General features: G+C 35.3%; 2 protein-coding genes across 2 annotated transcripts; one reads left to right on the top strand and one right to left on the bottom strand.

Annotated features, from left to right (window-relative positions):
- Positions 1-808: 808 nt before the first annotated feature.
- TRIADDRAFT_18356 (uncharacterized protein) lies at positions 809-15286 on the bottom strand (the record flags this gene model as incomplete). The annotated part of the gene is made up of 22 exons (XM_002108877.1): positions 809-912; positions 997-1108; positions 1192-1308; positions 1425-1570; positions 1666-1726; positions 1795-1887; positions 2145-2237; positions 2324-2410; positions 2502-2672; positions 3051-3172; positions 3322-3436; positions 3520-12720; positions 12791-12942; positions 13031-13151; positions 13243-13351; positions 13454-13674; positions 13768-13933; positions 14009-14150; positions 14247-14358; positions 14638-14692; positions 14765-14980; positions 15048-15286. 22 exons carry the CDS (start codon positions 15284-15286, stop codon positions 809-811), a joined length of 11955 nt encoding a protein of 3984 aa, XP_002108913.1.
- Positions 15287-17405: 2119 nt separating this feature from the next.
- On the top strand, positions 17406-20458 carry TRIADDRAFT_52393 (uncharacterized protein; the record flags this gene model as incomplete). Its single annotated transcript, XM_002108144.1, has 5 exons — positions 17406-17449; positions 18068-18299; positions 18471-18537; positions 18907-19007; positions 20336-20458. 5 exons carry the CDS (start codon positions 17406-17408, stop codon positions 20456-20458), a joined length of 567 nt encoding a protein of 188 aa, XP_002108180.1.
- Between the last annotated feature and the right edge of the window lie 1202 nt (positions 20459-21660).

Below are 21660 nucleotides of genomic sequence, written 5' to 3' on the forward strand. Positions count from 1 at the left end.
TAGACAAATTAAGCTAGCTTTTAATTGGTAAAAAATGAACGTAATATAATAGAATTGAATTCAGTTCATTTGGCTATGCACGCTGTACTATAGATATCCGCTAAATAATCGAAAGCAATTCTGTGCCCTAAACCCAAAGCTTATTTATAAAGCTAAAACTGACTGTGAACGTGTAATACGTCACTGAACCCCACCATACTAATTCTGAGAGAAAAAAGTCTCTAGGAATTATTTCTTTAACAACTTTAATATCGCCTGCCGGTAGTGCCGGTAGAGACATAGATGTTAAGATTGACATTTACACATTAATTCAGGTTACATTCTTGCTACCTGCAACCTTTCGTTAGTTAAAAATTACAAGTTGTACAAAATTTAAAAGCCACAAATAATATGGACATGCCTTTGAACATAATTGTACGTATATTGCATAGATAAGAATATCCTTAACGACGTAACAAGCTAAGTATGGTATATAAAATATTCCGATATTTAATGTGTATCATTGTAATACACAAAATCCTAATACTGCATTAACATGACTAACCATCGCTCTTCCGTCTTTTTACTTACAAGGATATATGACGGCCTTATGCTTTAAGGTTAAAAGAATTAACAAAGCTGTCTCTTATAAGTTACTTACAAAATTTTCTTTAATTAAATATCAATTGTATTGCAACATACTCCCATAAAGAGTACCGTAAGTTGGATTGCTACTGCCGAAATATTTGAGCTATTTTCGGCATAACGGTCGAAATAATTCACACAATGCTAATGAAATGTATAGTTAATTTTCTCCGCCTTTAAAAGTCTAATCGTTTAATTGACATAGCAAGGCCGAACCCCTAGCAATCCAGTGATCATCATCTAAGTCTGTTGGTAAACTGACCATCACAACGAAGTTAGTAGAATGTCCTGGAATAAGAGCAAAAATCATCATTAATAATTTACGATTATGCTAGTATTTAATCTGATCAGTTTATCGCAAATATTAAAAACCTGTTGTTGATAGCACTCCCGCTCTGGCAGAGGTTTTATAGAGTGGAAATTTACTACAATTATCATCAGGGATACATTCTTTTCTAGGTTCCAGATGTAACACTGGTAAAATCTGTATAAATCAACATTTAAATAATTAATGTACGTCCTATATAATAGTTCACAAGCCAACAATAACAGATAAGTTATACTAACACTAGTGATTTCACCAGGTAAGGAGTCTGATACCATCATGCTATCATCATTCCAGCGACATGCGTCCATAAATAATCCGTGAATTAATACTCCGTTCTCAGGTACTTCAATATCAATCTACACAAATGACATTATTAAGATAGTTATGAATAATAAGTTATCTAAACAAGAAACAACCATTCATTTTTAAAACATAAATATCATTCGTCAAGTAAAATGTTACTAGTACTTACAGTATCTTGAGAAGTACTAGTAAAATCAGTTTTTGAAGTCTCGCCCTGATTGATGTATTGTGGGTAAACCGAAAAATGAAAGCTTAACTGGTCGATGGGATAATTATATTTTCTAGCGTAGTTTTGCAAAACCCCTGTTAAGAAACCTGGTAATAATTTCAAAATTTACGATTGGCGTCAATAATTCTTTAGTAGAAAGCATGAATAATTAATTGCTAGAGAGATTAAAAACATTCATTACCTTGCGGAAAGAAAAAGCCTGATATCCAGAAGGCTTTGGGATTTCCATTACTGATCCAAGTCTGAAGATAAATTTATAGAAATTACGAGATGATGGGTCAATTTTAGATCGCAGTTGTTTCATACATACATTAATGAATTGAATTCTCAATATTAAATCTTTAATCCACGATCCTAAAGGTTTTAAGGATGGATATGCAGCAGTCGCCCATAATTCAGGAATCTAAAGAACAAGTAAAATACGTATTCAAAATTAAAAGGGCAAAGATCTGCGTGATGATATTCATTGCATATACGGCACATTATAACAAAAATCTTATCAACAAAGTGCATCACTACTCGCACTAACATGTAGCGACGTCACAAAATGACATACGTAAATACATACGAGTATATACGACTTATTGAAAGCAGTACTTTAACAAACGTTACATATGAATAAGTAATAAAATTTACAATGTCAATTAAATTTTAGCGCACCTGATTATTTAAGAAACTTCCGTAAACTTTTTCTAATTCTTCGGACATAACTACAACACCCATTATGGCTTTCGTAAGAGAGTCAAGTGAGGTCTATACAAAAAATAATTGATATAGCAAGGAAAATGACTATGGCGTATATAATTATTCGTATTTCATTGGAGATTCGGTATATTAACCTTTATTACGTTCACTAAGTTGTGAAATCGGTCGAATTCTTGTGAGAGAACAACTGTCAATGAATTTGATCTTCCAAGGTCGTCAAGCTGTGCATTTTAAACCAAATTATTAAGTTAAAAATTGGTACATCACCGATCATTCATTACCGAAGATTTATTTCTAATTATAATGAATTACCTCAAACAATGACTTCTCGCCTTGAGTAATATCTAATTTATCAGGTAGCTTCTTTAAAATATTGTCTGCAAGTTCTAGAATAATTTCATCGCTTGTCTGGCCACTAGCAGATGTCATGATGCGAGGCTGAACATCCAATACTGTCCGAATTAAGTGATTTCCTTCCTGAATCTAAATGCGGGAAATACCAGATTATTTTTAGTTATAGTAATTGTTATGTATAGTCACAACTGTATTGAGCTAGTTAGCATCACAGTCCAACTCATAGCTGTACGTTGAATACACGTCTTATATAAGGTATCTATAATCACGTATTATAATCCATATAATATTATGTTAGGCTACAGTGCTAAATCTTAATATGGCGGTAGCACTACCTTTTAATTTTAATTATACATAAATATATATAGATATATCACAGTTATATCATGACCAGTACATGAGAACAGGGGCTACTGTGGTAGTCCTGATAACAATCACATATAGTTTACATACTCGTAATAACATTATCCACTACAGTAATCTCTACAGATTCTAATAATTTCATACCTGATACGAAATATTGGCGTTATTATGCATGCCAAAGACTTCCGGTTCGTCCGTAAATGGTAACTGTTCGATATAATCCCGATACAAAGTTAAGTCTTTACATTCCGGAGCGTAATAAATTCCTGAAATATCAAAATATAGAATCTAGGTTACTACTAGTTAGTGACAGATACAGTATTTGATCATATGCATATGCAAACTCCCTGTAACATACAATATACTGTATACACATTAAACCATAATATATATACGAATATGATGTTTCAGTAACCTGATGAAGACAGCGTATGATTTGCATCTAAAATAAGTGGTGAAAAGAATCGCTTTAAAAGGGTCCTAAGACATCTCTGATCAAAATTATCCGTGACTCGACCACCGTAGGTAATCTATAGAATATATTTTAAGTGATCTTTTAGTAAGCAAAATACGCCTATTATAATGATTTATCATTTGCTTCAACTGTTGATACCTCTCCGATTATAAAAGTTAAGGCTGGCCACGCAATCTGCTGATGTCCTTCATCAATGAATATTTTTAAATTTTCTAAAGCGCACTCACGATCAGAATCGTTAAATTGGTACCTAATATTCCATCCAAGCGGTCCAAACTTTTTTCGTTCTAAAATTACAGCATGAAAAAAGCATAGACCAAATACTAGTTTGCGCCATACTGTCCCTAATAGGTGCTCATTAAATGATACTGGATCAATTTCTGCGAACGATCTTCGCAAATTTGACCGTAGTCCTTTCGGTAGTTCGTTCGTTACTTTGATACTATTCTGTAAGATAGTCACTGGAAACGCTTTTGTTGGCATTGAACTTAGAAAGAAGCGAAATTCTTCGTGGATATGAGTATCTGGTAGAGTAAATGTCTTTATTATATTTTCTAAAGAAGGCATCCAAGATTCAGCTAAATGACAGTTTTGAAGAAAGACCCAATTTCCACTTCTCATTGCGCTTAAAATCATTTTTTCTGCTATTGGGCCTTGGCCTTGACCTAAAGAAATTGATTGTACCTTTGACATAAATCCTTGATCTTTCGCAAATCGTTGAAATCCACTCATCGGATCAGATCCAGTAGATAGTATAAAAATTAAAGGTGTATATTGATTCATATCCTGATATAGTATCGATAAATCCGTGGATGGACTCTCAACAAATTCTTTACCTAGATTCATAATTATAAAATCGAATATCGCGAAAATCATCTCTTCTTCTTTAAATTCCTTTATCATAATGAGTTTCTGAAAATTTGTTAGTCTGACATTCCAATGACCTCTAACTTTATCCTGCTCGTTGTCATCATCCTCAAAGGTTCCCAGAGAGCTAGTCGCAGGCATAGACGGTAAAGGATGATATCCTTCCCATTCAGCAGGATTTAAATCTAGTTTCGTTCTTCCAAGAGTGATGCTTACTGAAGTTTTCGTAATATCTGAACACAAATTTTTGAAGGCAGGTAGATTTTCTTGCAAGTTGCAGCAAGCAGCCCAGGTTTCTGGTGTAATCCATGATACATCTGGTTTCTTACCGCGTTGTCTATTCATGGAAGAATTACCACGTAAAAAGTAATTCCATTCACCATCATCAATTTCTCCTCGTTGTTTTAATATATCGCAACAAACCATAAATGAAGCTACCACTTTGTGACGTTCGAATAATCCTCTGGAGACGTTAACATAAATAGTTTGAGTACAGTTTGTAACTAAAGTATTTAACCGTTGGCCCAAATCGTCAGCTTTCTCGCTTTTTTCGATACATTTATTAAAAAGTTGTTTAAAATATTTTAGTGAATATTGATACATTGGATCAATTTCTGCCAATGATGCAACAACAAAATAAAGTACTGAACCTCTAGTAGCTACACTGCGATACTTTTCGCGAGCTACAGAAATTTTTGCTTCAGTTTGTTCCGCTTCTTTAAGCCTAGTAGAAATGACACTTGACGTTACTTTTGACTCATTTAAGGTATTAATTAAGTCTTCATCATCCAGTATATTGCCTTCAGAGTTAAACAGTAATTTTAAGATTCTTTCTTCGATTACTTTTAATTGATTTTTATCAGTATTTATTCGAACAATAAGTTGATTTCTTTGATCTTCAAGTTCAGGCTTCTCTAAACGTACAACATCACTTAACAGTTGGTCTTCCAATCCGGATTTGTTTACGGTAAAATTAATTATTGTAACTTTGATACAAACGTCAGGTAGATAGTGTGGGTTAGCCAGTTTTGTTGTAATGTACAACCTGAAATTCTTGTCATATTCAATGTCACTATCGCCTATTCTTATCAGCGATCGCCCTTGTTGTACAAATATTTGCTGTAACAAAATTGGTTCTAGTGACGGATCTAATGTCTCTTCAACTTCTTCTAGTAAAACCGGCTTTCCAATTCTCATACAATTTTCAAGGGTACGTAGAAAGTTAGAGTCAGTCTGCTTAATTATTTTTAAACCATTTTTTAATTCTTTATTCTTTATCCAACGGCTTGCTTGATCCTGGGGATCTATCATTAACGGCCACCTTTTTGTGTGCGCAACGAGAATTGCATTTTCAATCGAAGTAAGGTCACGCGGGAGTCCATCGGCATTCCATTGACGTATTTCGAAAGGATCTGCCATTACATTAATGAGACTATAATTCTCCGAAATTGGAATATTAAGATCTTTGCATTGTTCAATCCATTTAAGCATTAGTTCTTCCCTGTAGGAATGTACAAATGCACCGAAGTAAGCTACGCATGCAGCTGAAACGAAAACATTACCAGTTACATTGGACAACTCGTTATTATAAATTTTAATATTCTCCTTCCATCTGATCTGCTCATCAGCTAATGCCGACGTCAATTTTGATGCTCTTTTAAGTCTTGCCGCCGTTTGTGCGATATTTTTAGTTAATTTATCTTTTTCATTGACGCTCTGTTCATATTTTGCGTGCAGAAATGCAATCTCATTCTCAACTTCCGCCAATCTAGCCTGCTTTTCAGCCAGAGCTTTATTAGTTTCATCTAATTCTGCTTCAGCAGCAGCTAATCTTATTCTTTTTGGCTCTACTTCACGATAAACCTTAGCATATAAATCACATGCCCGAACCCACATACACATTGATTTACATGCTTTCGAAGTTCTTTCGACTACTTCGGGAATGAATCTAGGATTTTCTACGTATTTCTTTAATTTCTTGAGAACAACTTCTGGTATATTATTCTTGTCGAAGTCTATTAGTCTTTTTAGGAAACCGGCATCATTAAGGATTTGTTTCGCAGATATCCAGTCAGGTTTTACCTGTAATAAAACACATACTGCCTCCATGACCGTTAGGACCATTTCAGGAGGACTTTGAAAAACTCTTATTTCAGCAATATCTGATTTGTCTAAAGCTTTCAAAGCTTCTTTAGCAGCTTCTAATGCCGGTAAAGCTTCATCTAAGTCCCTTTGAGCGTCCTCTTTAATAGCAGATGTATGTTCAGCTTTTTGTTTTGCAATTGCCTCGTCCTCCAAAACTACCCTGCGAACAGTATCAGCTTTTTTCTGATCTTCTTGCAGCTGTTCCATGAGTTTTTCAGTATGCTCGGATTTTTGTTTCAATTCTGGTTCCAATGCTGTTAACTCAGATTCCATTTTAGCTACCAGCTCATTCGTTTCCAGCAACTTACTTAAACCATTTTTTACTCTTTTCCGAGCGTTAGTTAGTTGTTTACTTTTTTTTTCGAGCATTGATAAGTATGAATTAATCAACTCCAAGTATGAAGTTGGTGTGGTATAATAATGCCTTCGCAGCTCTTCGTAGTACCGATTCGAAATTTCTGACACCTGTGAGTGAACGTTAACACACATAGTTGCTAAGTTTTTCTTTAATCCATCATTTCCGATAGCGGTACCTCCCAAAAAGCTTGCTGCAACTGACAGTAGAGCTTCTCCAGGCCATTCAGTAAACCAATCAATTGTGCAACAGTTAACCAGTGATGGGAACATACGAGTACGCGATCTGAAAGCCTCACCAACAGGGCTCATACATAAAACTATGTGAAGGTTACTCTTCACTCGGTTAATAAAATATTGATAAATACTGTCACGATCGCCCTCATTAATGCCAGCATCTTTGCATATGGGACGCATTGCCGCAATAACCTTCTCGTACTCTTCCATATTGTACAAATTGGGCACCTCTCCAGAGTTTAAAATATTATTGATATCTTCTAAAAACTCTTCAGTGATAATTTGACTATCAGTAAATAGGAATACAGTCTTTTCGCCTTGAACCCCAGCGATAGTAAATAGTTTTCTAATGTCCTCATGAAATGAATCATAACTGTAGCCACGCGTTAGCTCAATCTGAAAACAGGAATAACCGCAAATCCAGCACGCTAATCTAGTTAAACTTTGCTTTCCGGTGCCGCCAACACCAACGAGAAGCGCATTTCCCTGAGATTGACGTGCTATACGCACAATTCTAGACAAGTGTTGTATAGCGTCAACAAAGAAAACCAATTTCATCTCTTTCGATGAATTTAAATTATATTCATCAAGATAATCGCTTAGAACACTTTCAACTTTCTTTAGATCATTTAATTCTTCATAAATTCTATCTTCTGGCTCAGCAGCAGTATTCAAGAAATCACCGAATAGGAGAATATCTTTTTCGAAAGTTTCAGCTTTCAAATCATGCGAGAAGTGCTTCTGTGATATTTCCGAGAGAACAGAATAAAAATGCTGTTTATCCGATATATCTATAAGGCGATCATGAAAAACGCGATGAGCCTCATGGAAAAACATGCGCATTATTTGATCTTTTTCTCGAATATTGCCAGAATTTGCTTGTAGAATTCCTTGCATACATTTCGATAGATCACGGAGGTTAAATATGTAATGTGACTTAGCAGGTGTTGGGAGAAATTCTGTACGCATACGCTGGTAAAGGTCAGCACCCGCATCAACAATTGCATCAGCACAACTTTTAACAGGTACCGGAAATTCACTCAGAAACCCTCGCAGAACCGATTTAAAAATATGTTTTAAGGTAAAATCAGCTGGTTGAGGTACCGCCAAAATCGTAAAATGACGTAAAAATCGAGGGGTAACGGGGTTTCTACCTCCCCCAGGAGGCCCACACGCTCCACAAATAGTAACTTCCTTTAATTCTTTCCAGAATAGTTTGTCACGATCATAAAATCCACCGAAATCCTGATATTGTCGTAATAGTTCAATAGGTGGCTGCGATCCATATCTGTCTAACTTTGGCATATTTAGATCATCGACAAATAAAATCATATGCTTTCCAGCAGGAGCACTAAGGATAGTTTTGCGTTTTCTCTCTAATTTGCTTTCGATCGTTTCCTGAATCCTTTTGCTGCTAGTTTGTGCAGAAAAGTTCAGAAATACCGAAACATAGTTTTCTTTCTCGCACATAATCTGTAAAAAATGCTTGGCAATAACAGATTTTCCCACACCAGCGGATCCAGTGAAAAGCACTGAATTATTAACTGTAATCAGTTTACGGAATAAATATCCATACCGCATCGTGTCTAGTGTTGGAACTAAGACGTCACTAAAGGTATCTTCAGGTTTAAATTTGAAAGGTGGAATGATTCTTTCCCACGAATCTAGCCGTCGAGTCAATTCGAAATCAACATAATAGCCATACAGATCGCCACTACTTGGTAATTTGACATCGTTCGTTTCCGAGAACAAATCACGAGCAAAGGAATCGAATTTGTCCAAGTATTCCTCTAATAAGTTTCCACCAATTGACCACATGTAGCAGAAAACAAACACTGTACATATCAAGGGATGAATTTTATGCGGTTCCACGGATAGGTCGAGCCCATCAGTTTGTAATAAAGACTCCAAAAGACTACATAACGTACATATTTTGCTAATAGCAACTTGCGGAATGGTCTCGATGCAATGCTTCGCTACGAATTTTAATCCTGGTTCTACAAATTGATTAAAAAGGTCTAAGATGTATTCTTTGGTCTCTTCGCGTAGCTTGGGTACTTTCTCTAACCATGTTAAAACATAAGGTCTCCATCCAAGTCCCTGTGCATCAATATATACCATACCACAACGACTAACAGTTGCTGGAGATGCCATAGCTAAATCCTGTACCTCGAACAACATACGGATAGAATCGGTTAATTTTATTCTTTCACTATTGGCAAGACAGAGCATTTTGTTGTCATCAAGCACTGTGTTCATGTTTTCAATCCACAAAGCGTCGACAGGACCATCGCAAATAATCCAATGACTCTCTTTAGTGTCATCCTGAACTGCGTGGCGAACAGTAGTTGCTAAAATTCCATCTCGCCACTCAAGTGTAACTTTGTCGATCTCACCGTATAATTCTCCCATGGTGACAGATTTCGGATTCAATACGTGCAGATTTACAGGCAAATAGTAATCATTAGTAAGTCCATCGTTATACAGCTTACCAAGAGCCGAACCAAGTGTTTTATAGCATGTCGTCTTTCCGCCACCAGTGGGGCCAACCAACATTACACCATGGCGTACAGTGATAGTTTCATAGAACTGAATAATCTTCTTAACTGAATGTGAATGTACCTGTAGCTCATTTTCTTTTAAGATACTTTCGATGGCTTCTTGTAATGGGCCATAATTATGCTGTGGTATTGTCGAACCAGGAAAGAGATCCGATAGTATAGCCTGAAATAGAACTGCATCCTGAGCCAAAAATTTGGGCAGATTACTATCTCGAAGAGCGCGAATTAATACGATGTCTTCTTTCACATCAGGATTACTTCGTTTCAAGGAGCCAGCCATAACTAAAACAGATTTGACAGCCCGAAGACCAAAATCATAATGATCTTGTTGCGACAACTGTTCACTGCATAGCTTATACATTTGAATCATTTTGCGGGCAAGAGATTTTGAGGACTCAAATCCTTCTGAATATAGGATTACTTCAGCAATCAAGGCATAATCGGGCACCATCATAGCAAATGGTCGGAAAAGTGTTTTCAAGTTTTCAGGCAGTTCAGTGCGGCCTGCATATCCAGGATTCATAGTTATGAAAGTTGCACATGTTAAATTTAATTTTATTTCACGACCTTCAAAGATAAATCTAGCTAGCTTTGAAATTTTCGCATTTCTGATCGTCAGTAACTGCTGGGCAATCACCGATAATACTTCAATGTCTATACGATTAAATTCATCAAAACAGCACCATGCACCCGACTGCGCTAGTCCGGAAAAAAATCTTCCCATCATCTTGTAATCTAGACCTTCGGAACAGTTGAAAACCACACACTGCTTAGCAAGAGATTTAGCTAAATCCTTGGTAGTTTCGGTTTTGCCTGTTCCAGCTGGTCCAGCTGGCGAGCCTCCGAGATCAAGTTGCAGCGCTCCCATCAAGCAAAGATAACAGCGGTCCGTTAAGGGGGTAATAACTAAGCGAGAAGAAGCACCAAGGTACTCGTAACCGTAGACATATTTCGAATTGGCCATTCGTACGACACAGTTATCAATATCGATATCCCAATAATATCGTAACTGTTTTACCCACTCAAAATTTGTCTCTTCAACAATACCTGAATTTACCAAATCACTTACTATATCCCTAGCATGGACATCAATGGTAATTAACGCACACAGAATTCTTCGTGACAGAGCTGTTAATTCTCCCCTGACGAGAATTGCAAGATTATTTAAGCTTTGATAACACGATTGTTCGTATTTCTTTAAAACTTCGTGAGCTTCTTCATCGTTAAATGCTAGAGAGATATCGCGACACCACATTATTTGAGATACTGCAAGAACTACCTGACTTGGATACGACATGATCCACTCATTCCGGTCTTGCTGTGTATATTCAGCGATGGCGGACTTCATAACCCTTCGTAGCGAGGTTACCATATGCTCCTCTACTTTACCTAACCAATCTTCTACATTACCTCGAGCTTTAAGGCCACGGCCAAGACTTATACTTTCATTCTCAGGTGAAATCATATTAATTATGTCGTTTGTCTTAGTCTCTACTTTTGTACCCGTTGGAGACACACCTCGATCGTGGCTTGGAATGGATTCTTGATGAATGTTTTGGATAGTACCAAATTCAAGCTCGAAAATACCATCAAAGCACTTACGGAGATGAGGTTGCACGGCGTGAGGATTTTTAGTTTGCGCTAAGATTTCCAACAATTCATCGTTAGATAAGAAATAAAATCTTGGAAATACAACTCTCTTTGATTCTAAATACGCTTCTAAGCACTTCTGGATCTGATCAAGCATAGAATTATTATTTTGAAACGTTTCCAGTAGTCCGGGTTGGGTGCAAGCCCTTAATGCATTTGGAAGGCGAGATGTCTTTCTCATGATTTCCTTCCATGATTTATCTACAGCCATAAACATTTTCGCTTCAGCTGGCAACTGTCGTTGAATATCAGGAGCACTGAAAATACTCTCTAGATATAGCCAACTCTTTTGACAAATCAACCATTCATCCAGCGTTTGATTAAAAAGCGTAAGCTGCTTTACCCAATCATCAACCCTGATCTTTATTGGACCAACGTGCCTTGAACTAGCAATTAAATTGATATTGACTAAACTATCATCGAGAATACCTTGGATATCATCTGTTCCTCCTAAAATAAAAACATCCTTCGAGTCACGATATGGCAGTACTATAAATTCAGTCGCCTTCCATCCATCTTCAACTTTTTTTAACAGTGTTTCTAATGAGGCTTCGCTAGAGGCTTGACTAGAAATTTCTATAATTTCATCGGTATGGTCAAAAGCTCCAATTTCATCGAGCAATCCTAAACTTAAAGGATTTTCGCTGGTAAATCGATAATTTAAGGTACTTTCAATCATATCCCAGTGCCTCGGCTTTAAGGAAGGATTGTGCAAATTGGTAATAACTGGTAATTTAAACCTTATTTGATCAACCTTTTCTTTTAATAAAGGTACTGCGTTATTTCGGGGAAGACCTTTCTCTAGCTGATGTACGCGTTTTGTGTATTTGCCGACTTGATTGGTAATTATTTCCGGAGATAATTCCTTAAAATCTGCTACTTTCCATTCACGTGTCATTTGTTCCCATTCATGAAGGGAATCCCATAACATTTGCTTCAAACGTAGCTCAGCATGAGTTTCTTCAAGATCAGTAAATTTTGTTACCTCAACTTTGAAATTTTTCTGATATGTTCTATACTGATACGCTCGCTTTTGAAGAGCCTCCATTCTATCATGCAATTCGATAAGGAATACATTTACTTTTTCCACGTCCGATAACGGATCAAGAATCATAGGATCTTGGGCTTTACTCTTAATTTGATTGACTTCAAGCCTCAATTCGGAAATATCTTTGTCTAGGTGATCGCAAAATTTCTCAAGATTTGCGTCTCTGTCGCTAACAGCTTTATCGATGGCATTTCTTACTGCTGTAATGGATGGCGCTAATGTTTGATAAACGGCAAAATCTTCCGGTGGTGTTGGTACCTGATAGGAATCGATCAAATTATATAACTCCTTTATTGTTTCTGATTCTTTTTCGTTGCTGTCAATGGATACTTGAATCTGTTCTAAAAATGTCAGACTTTCCACAAATTCTGCAGTTGTTGATGGAGCTAATTCAAGTCTATATTGCGCATCTTGAGCTACCGATATTAACCGGTCTACTCTTGATTTCGCAAGTACTGGCAAAATGTCGTGAACCACCTGAAAATACGAGTATGTACTTGTTAAAATTTGTTGCATCCCCAATAATAATAAATTTACTAATTATGACCTCCAAACACTTCCTTGGCGATGGCAATAGTTTTGTTTTAAGCTGAGAGGCATCAACTAGCATCATCCCTACAGGCTGTTTTTCAGTTATACTTTCGGCTTCCTTCTGTTCTCTGTGATACTTTGCTAGGGATATCGCGAAAAAGTCCACGTCTACAACATTGAGTGTATGCATATTGTAAATACAACGGATATGCCTAATTTAAGGAATTAAATATGCAGAAAAACATTAATTCTCTACCGTGATCTACGGTTCGCATGTGCTCAAGGTTTAAGCCCTCATTCTCTCTGTAAAAGTCACGATAAGATTCGAACGTATTCGAATACAGAGTAGTGTAATGGAAAGCCTCCGACATAGTATCCTGAAAGTAGATCAATTTTTTAGTTAATTTATGAGGTTATAAACTGATGGCTAATTTGGTTACCATATGCATAGTTATATTGAAATCGTACCTTTACGTTAACTATTAGACCTTGGAGATGTCTGTCATCTTCGAAGATGGTCGATAAATTTGGACCCTCTCCACACGTTTTTTCTTCTAATTTTCCATTAATAAGTGGTCTTAAATAGGCGATTCAAAATATAGTAATGTAAGTACATTATAACTTTAACTTTCTTTAACATTAGTGATAGTACATGTGCGTACGTTTAATCAATCGTTACCTTGTAAATGGATCGAAATATTCATCAGATACTAGATTTGGGACGCTAAGGACTGTATCTTCAAAATTTCTGATGAGATCTCCCATGCCTTCGTGATAATCGTCAAGGCTTGGGTTAAAAAAAAGAAAATTCGGATCAAGTAGTAGCTCAACTTGGAATAAAGGCGTTGAAAATGATTCGTTTTCGCTTTGGTCATGTTGTCCAATAATAGTTTTTGAATTCTGCAAATTAAAAAGTTTATTAAATTTTAGCTACACCAATTCGAAGTGTGGTATTGAGTGATTTTGCTTAGTATAAAATAAGCTGCGACTGACTGAAAGCTTCTTTTCCTGAACATTAGCGTTATGTAAATGCTGTATTTCTTCCATTGTTGGCGTTCGCTGCAGTTGTTCTTTTAGTGCGTGCAACAGCTTTGATATCGAGCGAACACAAAGTAAGTGCATCGTATTTATAACCAAATAATCTGCTAACCGGATGAAGCTGTAAATTGATATAAATTTATCAGTTACACTATTTATCAATTGTACTACCCTTACTCTTTGCATCAAGTCTAACCTAGTCAATCTTCGACAATGAGCTCTTTTATTTGCCTGTTCGGTATAAGTCATCTTCTCTGGTGCATCTCCATACGGGTCAATATCGAATCCGGTTTGTCCAGCAAACGAAGGTGAATTAAGTGAAATAGATTGCTCTTTATCTGGATCTATAAGCCCAAGCAATTCGATAGATTATTAAATGCTAAAAATCAGAAAAAAATTACACATCATTGTAAAAATAAATAAATAATTTTAACCCATATCATAATATTCATCGATAGAAAATCCAGCTTCTTCTAAGGCCGTGCAGCATGCATCCTTAACAACTTCTTTTGTTAACTGATGAAATTGTCTCAGACTTTCCGCGATCTGATTTATGGATACAATTTTCGTTAATTTACAAACATATATCAGATTTTATTCTATACGGAAGAGTTATTAACCTCTCTCAGCTGAGAGAACTGAGTTTCCTTAAATTCCTCTAATGTATATGTGTGTTCCTTCTTTATTCGATGTAAGCTCAGATCACCTAGTTTGTAGCATAACGTTCTTATGCGCAGCAAAGCTGGTCGTAAGAACTTTAGAACAATTCTTATCATTAGCTTTTACTAAGATTAATCACTGCATATTTTAAGCCTTGTATCTTACCGAATTTAATATGAAAAGATTTGTTCCTAGTTTGTTCCTGCAGTTATTTATTTTTCTAAAATTTCATGCAATAAATGATCGTGCGTTAGCTCAATAGTAGTTACATTTGTCATTAATATATATATACCTTTTTCTAACATTCATTCGCCAAACTGCAAAGGCCTTCCATAGTCTGAAACTGGAGAAAGTTTTAATCTTTATTAACTGTTTGTAATGTATGTAGTCTTTCTCCCAACAGTCTAGCTCCGTAAATTCAGTTTCCTCTCGCTCTCGAATGTGTGTTACTCCTTTATGGCTAATGGTATGATAATCGTTCGCATTGATACCAGAATGTGTTACAACTCTATAAGATTAAAAAGTAAGTCTTGATAAAGCATCACAATACGCCTAATACCCGCATATTATCTTACTTTAAGTTATAAGGGTTGTATTCAATAGATGAGCGATCAACAGCAGGTGCTAGATAGAGAAATCCTAGATTTGGATTTTTGCGGATGAGCTGAACGATTTCTATCGGATCTTTTAAAGTATCGGACAAATTTTCAGCTGATGTTCCTTTAATATAAGAGCTTCGTAGCCTTTTACTTGAAATTGAAATGTCCGCAGGTTGTGCTTCATTCCCGAAATTACTAGCTAAATTTGGTTTCATCGGCCTCAGACTTCGATTAAAATTCGGAGATGTATCGCTTTTGTAATCTTCATTTTTTGACTGAGAGAAAATTTGTGTTGATTGTACACTTGATAAAATATCCTTTTTGTGATGAAAATTTATAGGTCCTTCTTCAATTTTATTTTGATTTTTAAGTTGATAGTCAGCCAAGTTGACCTAAAAATTAGGACGCATATCATAAGCTTCTAGGTTATAAAATATTGATATAAATTTAGTCATTAGGTGTTCATAACTGATATTCAAATTAAGACATACCAAAGGTTCCAATTTAGGCCCAGCTGGTACTGCCTGAAGGGTAAAATACAGAATAATTAGTGGATAAATAAATGCCCATAAACAATATGTAAGAGAATTGTTGATGTATATTTCAGTTAACCTAACAAGAGTTTAAGTCTCCTATCTATAATGATAAGAAGATATGGATTGCATCAAGAAACTTTCAGATAAATTACTTTATAGTAAGCAGTTTTCCTCTGATATTCCATATCTAAAATGCGTCAGATTGATATACTAACTTTCTACAGTAATTTCTTTATGAGATAGCTTGCACGATATCTACTCAATCCTACATAACAAATTCTTATTTATATAATTCCGATATCCGTATTGCAGTCAGTATACAAAGGGAGTCGATCGAGATTGATATATCGAATATACATAAAGCAGGCATTCTGCCAGCACACGTAAGGGATAAAATATGAACTAATCATTGTTAATATATTACAGTACCTTCTTAACTTGAACAGGCGTCTTGCGTTTGTAGTGTGATATTCCTTGACGTGTCTGGATATCAGGCTTTGAATACAAGCGAGATTTTAAAGCAATACCATTTATCGAAGTACCTTTTCTATCTTCGAAATATGTATTAGATGCATCTGAAGACGTAGTCTTATCATCTTGAATACCAATATGTGACATCGTCGAATTTTATAATGTTTTTGCACAATTATAAAATAAAATAAATAAAATTCTGCACTGATCCTTCACCAATGGATGCGTGTTAATGAAGTTGCATATCACAACATATTCTGAAGCTGAAACTTTAGAAATAATAATAATACTATCAGAAAGATCTATTTCAACTCTCTCTGAAATGTTGGTCGCTGAATTGGCTTCGGATTTGGGAGTGAATAAGAAGAAGAAAGTTGCAAAACACGGTAGTATATGCTCTGAATGCCGTGTTTATTTAAAACTTGATGATTTATAGTACAGCTTTAATGAATACAGTATGTAGTACAGTAATGCAAAAATTAGTGTAAACTAAAGTCATTAAGTTTCCTGTGTTGCTGCATGAAAATATAATTTACTATTACTGTACGTGATTTGACCACCTTTCGTATAAATAAATATTTTACCGATAGGTTTCTGAGAGCATCCATCGGCTGAATTGTATTGTTTCTTGTTGCTATGAAACAGGACTGGTAACGTGGTAACAAGATGCCGTACTAAAGTACTCTACTGTACAGTCTGTAGTACTGTAAAAATGTGTTGTACTATGCAGTACAGTATGGGTACACTTCTTTCTTGCATTTGACTGTACTGTACTGCACTGTACTGTACTGTACTGTACTGTACAGTACACTGAGTACAGTATAGTTGTAAGTCGCTTACTGTACACTGTATACTGTAAATAAGACATCAATATCGACATCAATATGTTACCAGTACTACTGCAATGTTTTAGTGTAATCCTGTAGTAAATTATTGGGTAACATGCAACATGTGCCTTCAGTCATAGTCATACTGCTCATGCGTCAGTAGTCAGCACTCAGTAATGTTTGTACTGTACTATAATTCAATACGAAGTGTATGACTGGACGTATACGTACCAGCAAGTGGTTTCTTAATCTCTTTCTGGAACAGTTTAGTATTATTTATTTATTTTAAAATCTCCAGTAAAATTATTAAAGAGTAAAACAAAATTTAATTAGTTATATAATTAGTGTTCTTCAGGATCTCTACGATCACGTAAGTTTTATCCAAGGGTCTCTCCCCTTCATGCAATATCATAAATTAATTTATTAGCAGTTAGTAAATGACTGATGTAATTGTTTGATTGTTGGAACTTTGCAACTGCAGTGATCATCTCAGCAAAAGAATGCTACTTTCTCGGACTGGTCGAAACCTAAAAGTCTACGCAAGGTTAGGATAAAATTTTATCTCGCCATTTGATGGTGGCATTTCGATTAGTGATATGTTACTCGGTGCAGTAATTATATAATTACCAAATAATAATTTCAATTATCCATTCGATCAAGTTTAAATGTACGATGAAAGGTGCTTTATTATTATTATTTGCTAACGATCATAAATTACAACGACAAGTGACTTTTGCTAAATTTGTGACCGCACGAGATAATGGAGATTCACGAAAGTGCCCTTGTTAGATCACTATAACCATCGAGAAATCATTTGGATCGTAATAAAGCCCTACGCGCGTACTACTGTAGTCCCACGTTCGATATGGTGCAATAACACTGCTCTTGCGAGCTAGCATAGTCAAGCACTCTATGGTAAAATTCTACTTTTAGTTCTGAACACCGGTTGCATAAACAATTATCCACCAAAAAGCTGTCCTTGAAGTATCATCTACTTACAGTTGCATGTCAGCTATTATTTCGGTATCTTTTAACTTTAAATTGCTAACCATAAAGTGATATTACATGTATATCACGTACGTACGAATACTGTTCAGTAATTACGAAATGCTAAAGTACTGTTATTCCTGCTCTAAATGTAAATTAATTACAATTCCTGCAGAAGATGGACAAGCCCACTAAGCCGATTTTATAGCGTAAGCGGCGAACATGACATCCTGCGAACATCATTAGAAGTTATAGCTGGCAGCGATCAAATGCCAATTATTAAAAGTTACAGTTCTCAAGGTTTCTCCATTGGTAATATTAAAATAATTGGCCCGGCTGCGATTCTGCCCAAGGGATTCTTCTTGTGGAAAGTTCGTATAACAGTATTTATACTTCGAGAGTATACTGTAAGATGTTAACATTTGCCTCCAAATTCCATTGAAAGATTACTAATGTTAATACGAAACACGAACAATTCTGTATCTTGAATGAGCCAGTTATAACGATATTGATAAACTTTCTTTTAGTTACTTTTATAATTGTTATATTCGTGATGTTATTAAATTCTTCGAATATAGGTGAAAAGGAATGAAAATATTACAGCTAGGAATCTCTCCCTTTTTCCCGTACTTGTTCCAAGAATTGGTAAGAAAGTCGCAATAGAATGCTAATCAGTTACTATGACTATAACAGCCAACGTCTATTGTGAACTACGTCAGTAGTAAGACTTACTTTCAATTTGCTGGTATTTAACTGCTTACATTACAGTATGAAGAGAAAACAGCCGTGTAAAATCATAATTGTAGTGATAAAAAACTATATAAAAGAATAATTCTTTCAGTATATACGACCATAGTGAAGCAATATTGGTACATATTGAATGTTGTATCACCGGGAGCTATTCACGCAGAATTGAAACAGTATTTACTGTTAGTTAAATACTTATAGTTGACATTTAGATCTACGAGTCTCGTATTATTGTACTTTTTAATAATTTTGTTACGATTGCTGTAGATATACTAGTAATCGGTACCGGAAATAATCTTGCCGTTCTTCATCCCGACGTATTAAAATATTTAAGGTCAAATGCTATCGCCGTTGAAGTGCAGGACACGGTAAGATGACTATGTTTCATTAGCATTCATAAAATGATTCTGTTTTGTCTACCAGCTATGGTCTTTGTTAGCTAGACGCGTCTTGTAGTTCTAGTAAGTATTTAAATATTGATATAACGTGCATACTATGCTACTCTAAACGAAGTTGACACTGTAATCAGTAATAACCCAGCTTTCAAGATGTCCATAATAACCACTTTACTCAAAGTAAAATACTTTTTACCCATCCTATATAAATGCATACCGATATGTCATAAAAGGCAAAGATAAATGCATTTTATATTCATACTACCATATGCAACCAAAATATGTGGGGCAATCTAAATTTTCACCGCTCTAGGATTAAAGTAGTTGCGTCAATCTTATCCTGTTGGTACATTAAACATTCGATTTTTTCGTACAACTTCTTATTATTTCATTCTTTATGGTACAACTTTACTGCAGATGTTATGGAGCCAATTAATCTCTATAGCTACCTTAGTGAATAGTACAATCTACTGAAATCGTATTTGAAGCCTTTAAAATTGATTAGATAATGTAGAACAATGTAGAACCGTAGCTTTACGTCACTTTATGTTTAACCACTTATCATCGACTATTTCAGTATTACAATGTTTAATTCTTTTATGCAGTGGGTAATGTAACCCTAGGAAGCATGCGAACGGGATAAAGATTAATCTAGTAACTTATATACTTATATAAGTTATTTAGTTATAATGAAAGGCTGCTTGAAAGAAGTGCTGGCAAAACAAACAAATATAATCTTACATAAACTAACAAGTAGCGATCGTACTTTCAGCAAGAGTATACCTACGTACGTAAACAGTGTACCGTATCAATTACTACATCACGCAGTAATAAATTGTTCCAAAGTTCGGCTATTTTTGTTGCCTGTATAAGATAGATTTGAAATACGCGTACTCAGTATCTTTGAAATCACATTTCAGAAATGTTTCATTATCTCTCTTGCTTGAATCAAAAACTGATATTAAATAAAAACTAGCGAACGATATTGATATACTGTACGCGTTTTACGGTGTGATTTAACGACAATTTGGTGGTGTAATAGTAATAGTGACTGTTTATATCATCATTGCATATACATTACTCTTTGTAAGACAGCTATATTGCTACCCTAAGTATTTTAAAGGATACAGTTATAAATCTGTTTCTAATTATATATATATATATATAAGTATAATTATGAGATAAGTGAAGTTTGGTTCATGTCAGTGCCATCTATTACAATTATAAACAATTTAGATTTGATTTAAATAATAAAGTTATTCAAAATTTAACGTTAATTTTCTCGTCAAATATTGCTGCAGCCCAACGCCTGTGCGACATTTAACTTTCTTTTAGAAGAAGGACGCCAAGTAGCAGCTGCATTGATACCACCTGCGAAATTGAACACAACACCTCCGCCTTCCTCTACGTCTGTTCATGCTTAAGCATATAATGTCCATATTTCTGCTTGCTGCTAAGTGTAAGATATTGAAAATAGCCATAAGATACAGTAGAATTTACTGAAGGCGATATCGTTTCATGAAAGCAAGCTAGAGCATATTGATACAGTACCGAATTCATTGATTATACTTTAACAGTTCACCTTATGATACTAAAAGCCACGAAATAGTTTGTTTTAAAGTATATCAAACTGGTCAACGTCGAATAAAGTAGAACAAAGTATTACCGATTATATGGATAAATGCGTTTCTTTCGTAATAAATCTAGCTTTATCTAATTCAATTAAAATGTCGTGCTGTAAATTCTCGGTTCATGATGTGATAGTATAACTAACTGTAGCCCTTTATTTCACAGCCTATCACCATGCTGACCAAAGTCGTTCATGAATTTAGTTGTTATATTTCATTGTTGCGAGTGTGATGATCTACAACATTTGATCTATTTGAATTGTGATAGCGTCGGATAAAGGAAAAGAAAATGACAATAAACAAACAAGATTTGTTATCATGCATCTGTACTATTTTATTTCCCTATAAACCAGGTTTATGCATCAAAATCCATGTGTTATGCCAATGTATTACGGCAACTTTTTTGTTTTATTACATCTTCGCATAGCATAGCATTTGCTTTTCTACTCTTACACAGTCAATACGTGTACGTGCTGTACTTGAATCATGTCCTCACAATTATAGAGGAACATACCCATTCGATAAATCGCAATTGCGCACTTTTTATATTATTATCGAAGTACTAATAGTTGATATAGATTCAGTGAAAATTGGCTGATTTTGCAATAAAGTTTGAATTCATAACTTGGTTTGTGACCTGACGATGGGAGATCGTAGGTATTTTCAGGGACTACTCAACTAAAAGAAGTTGAGTATCGTCTGCATGACAATAGTCTCATAGTCAAATAGTTGCTATATTGTCGTTGTCGGTTGATAATACGTAGTCGTTCAAACGGTGAAGAGTAATATAAACAGTATCAGAGGTACTGAAGTTAACTGAACAATGCTCGTAAAACATGAATGGGTTTGCAATGGGAAGACATACGGTACTATCATGGGCTAATTTATTGATTTTGAATTGCAATCTCGTACTGTACTAGGAATTCTATAAACTGTTAACAGTAGTTAGAGATTATTGGTGATATTTGATTATGCATTAGTTGGCTCCTGGCTGGCTA

Source organism: Trichoplax adhaerens, genomic scaffold, assembly GCF_000150275.1.
Source record: "Trichoplax adhaerens TRIADscaffold_1 genomic scaffold, whole genome shotgun sequence".
In the NCBI taxonomy this organism is placed as follows: Eukaryota; Metazoa; Placozoa; class Uniplacotomia; order Trichoplacea; family Trichoplacidae; genus Trichoplax; species Trichoplax adhaerens.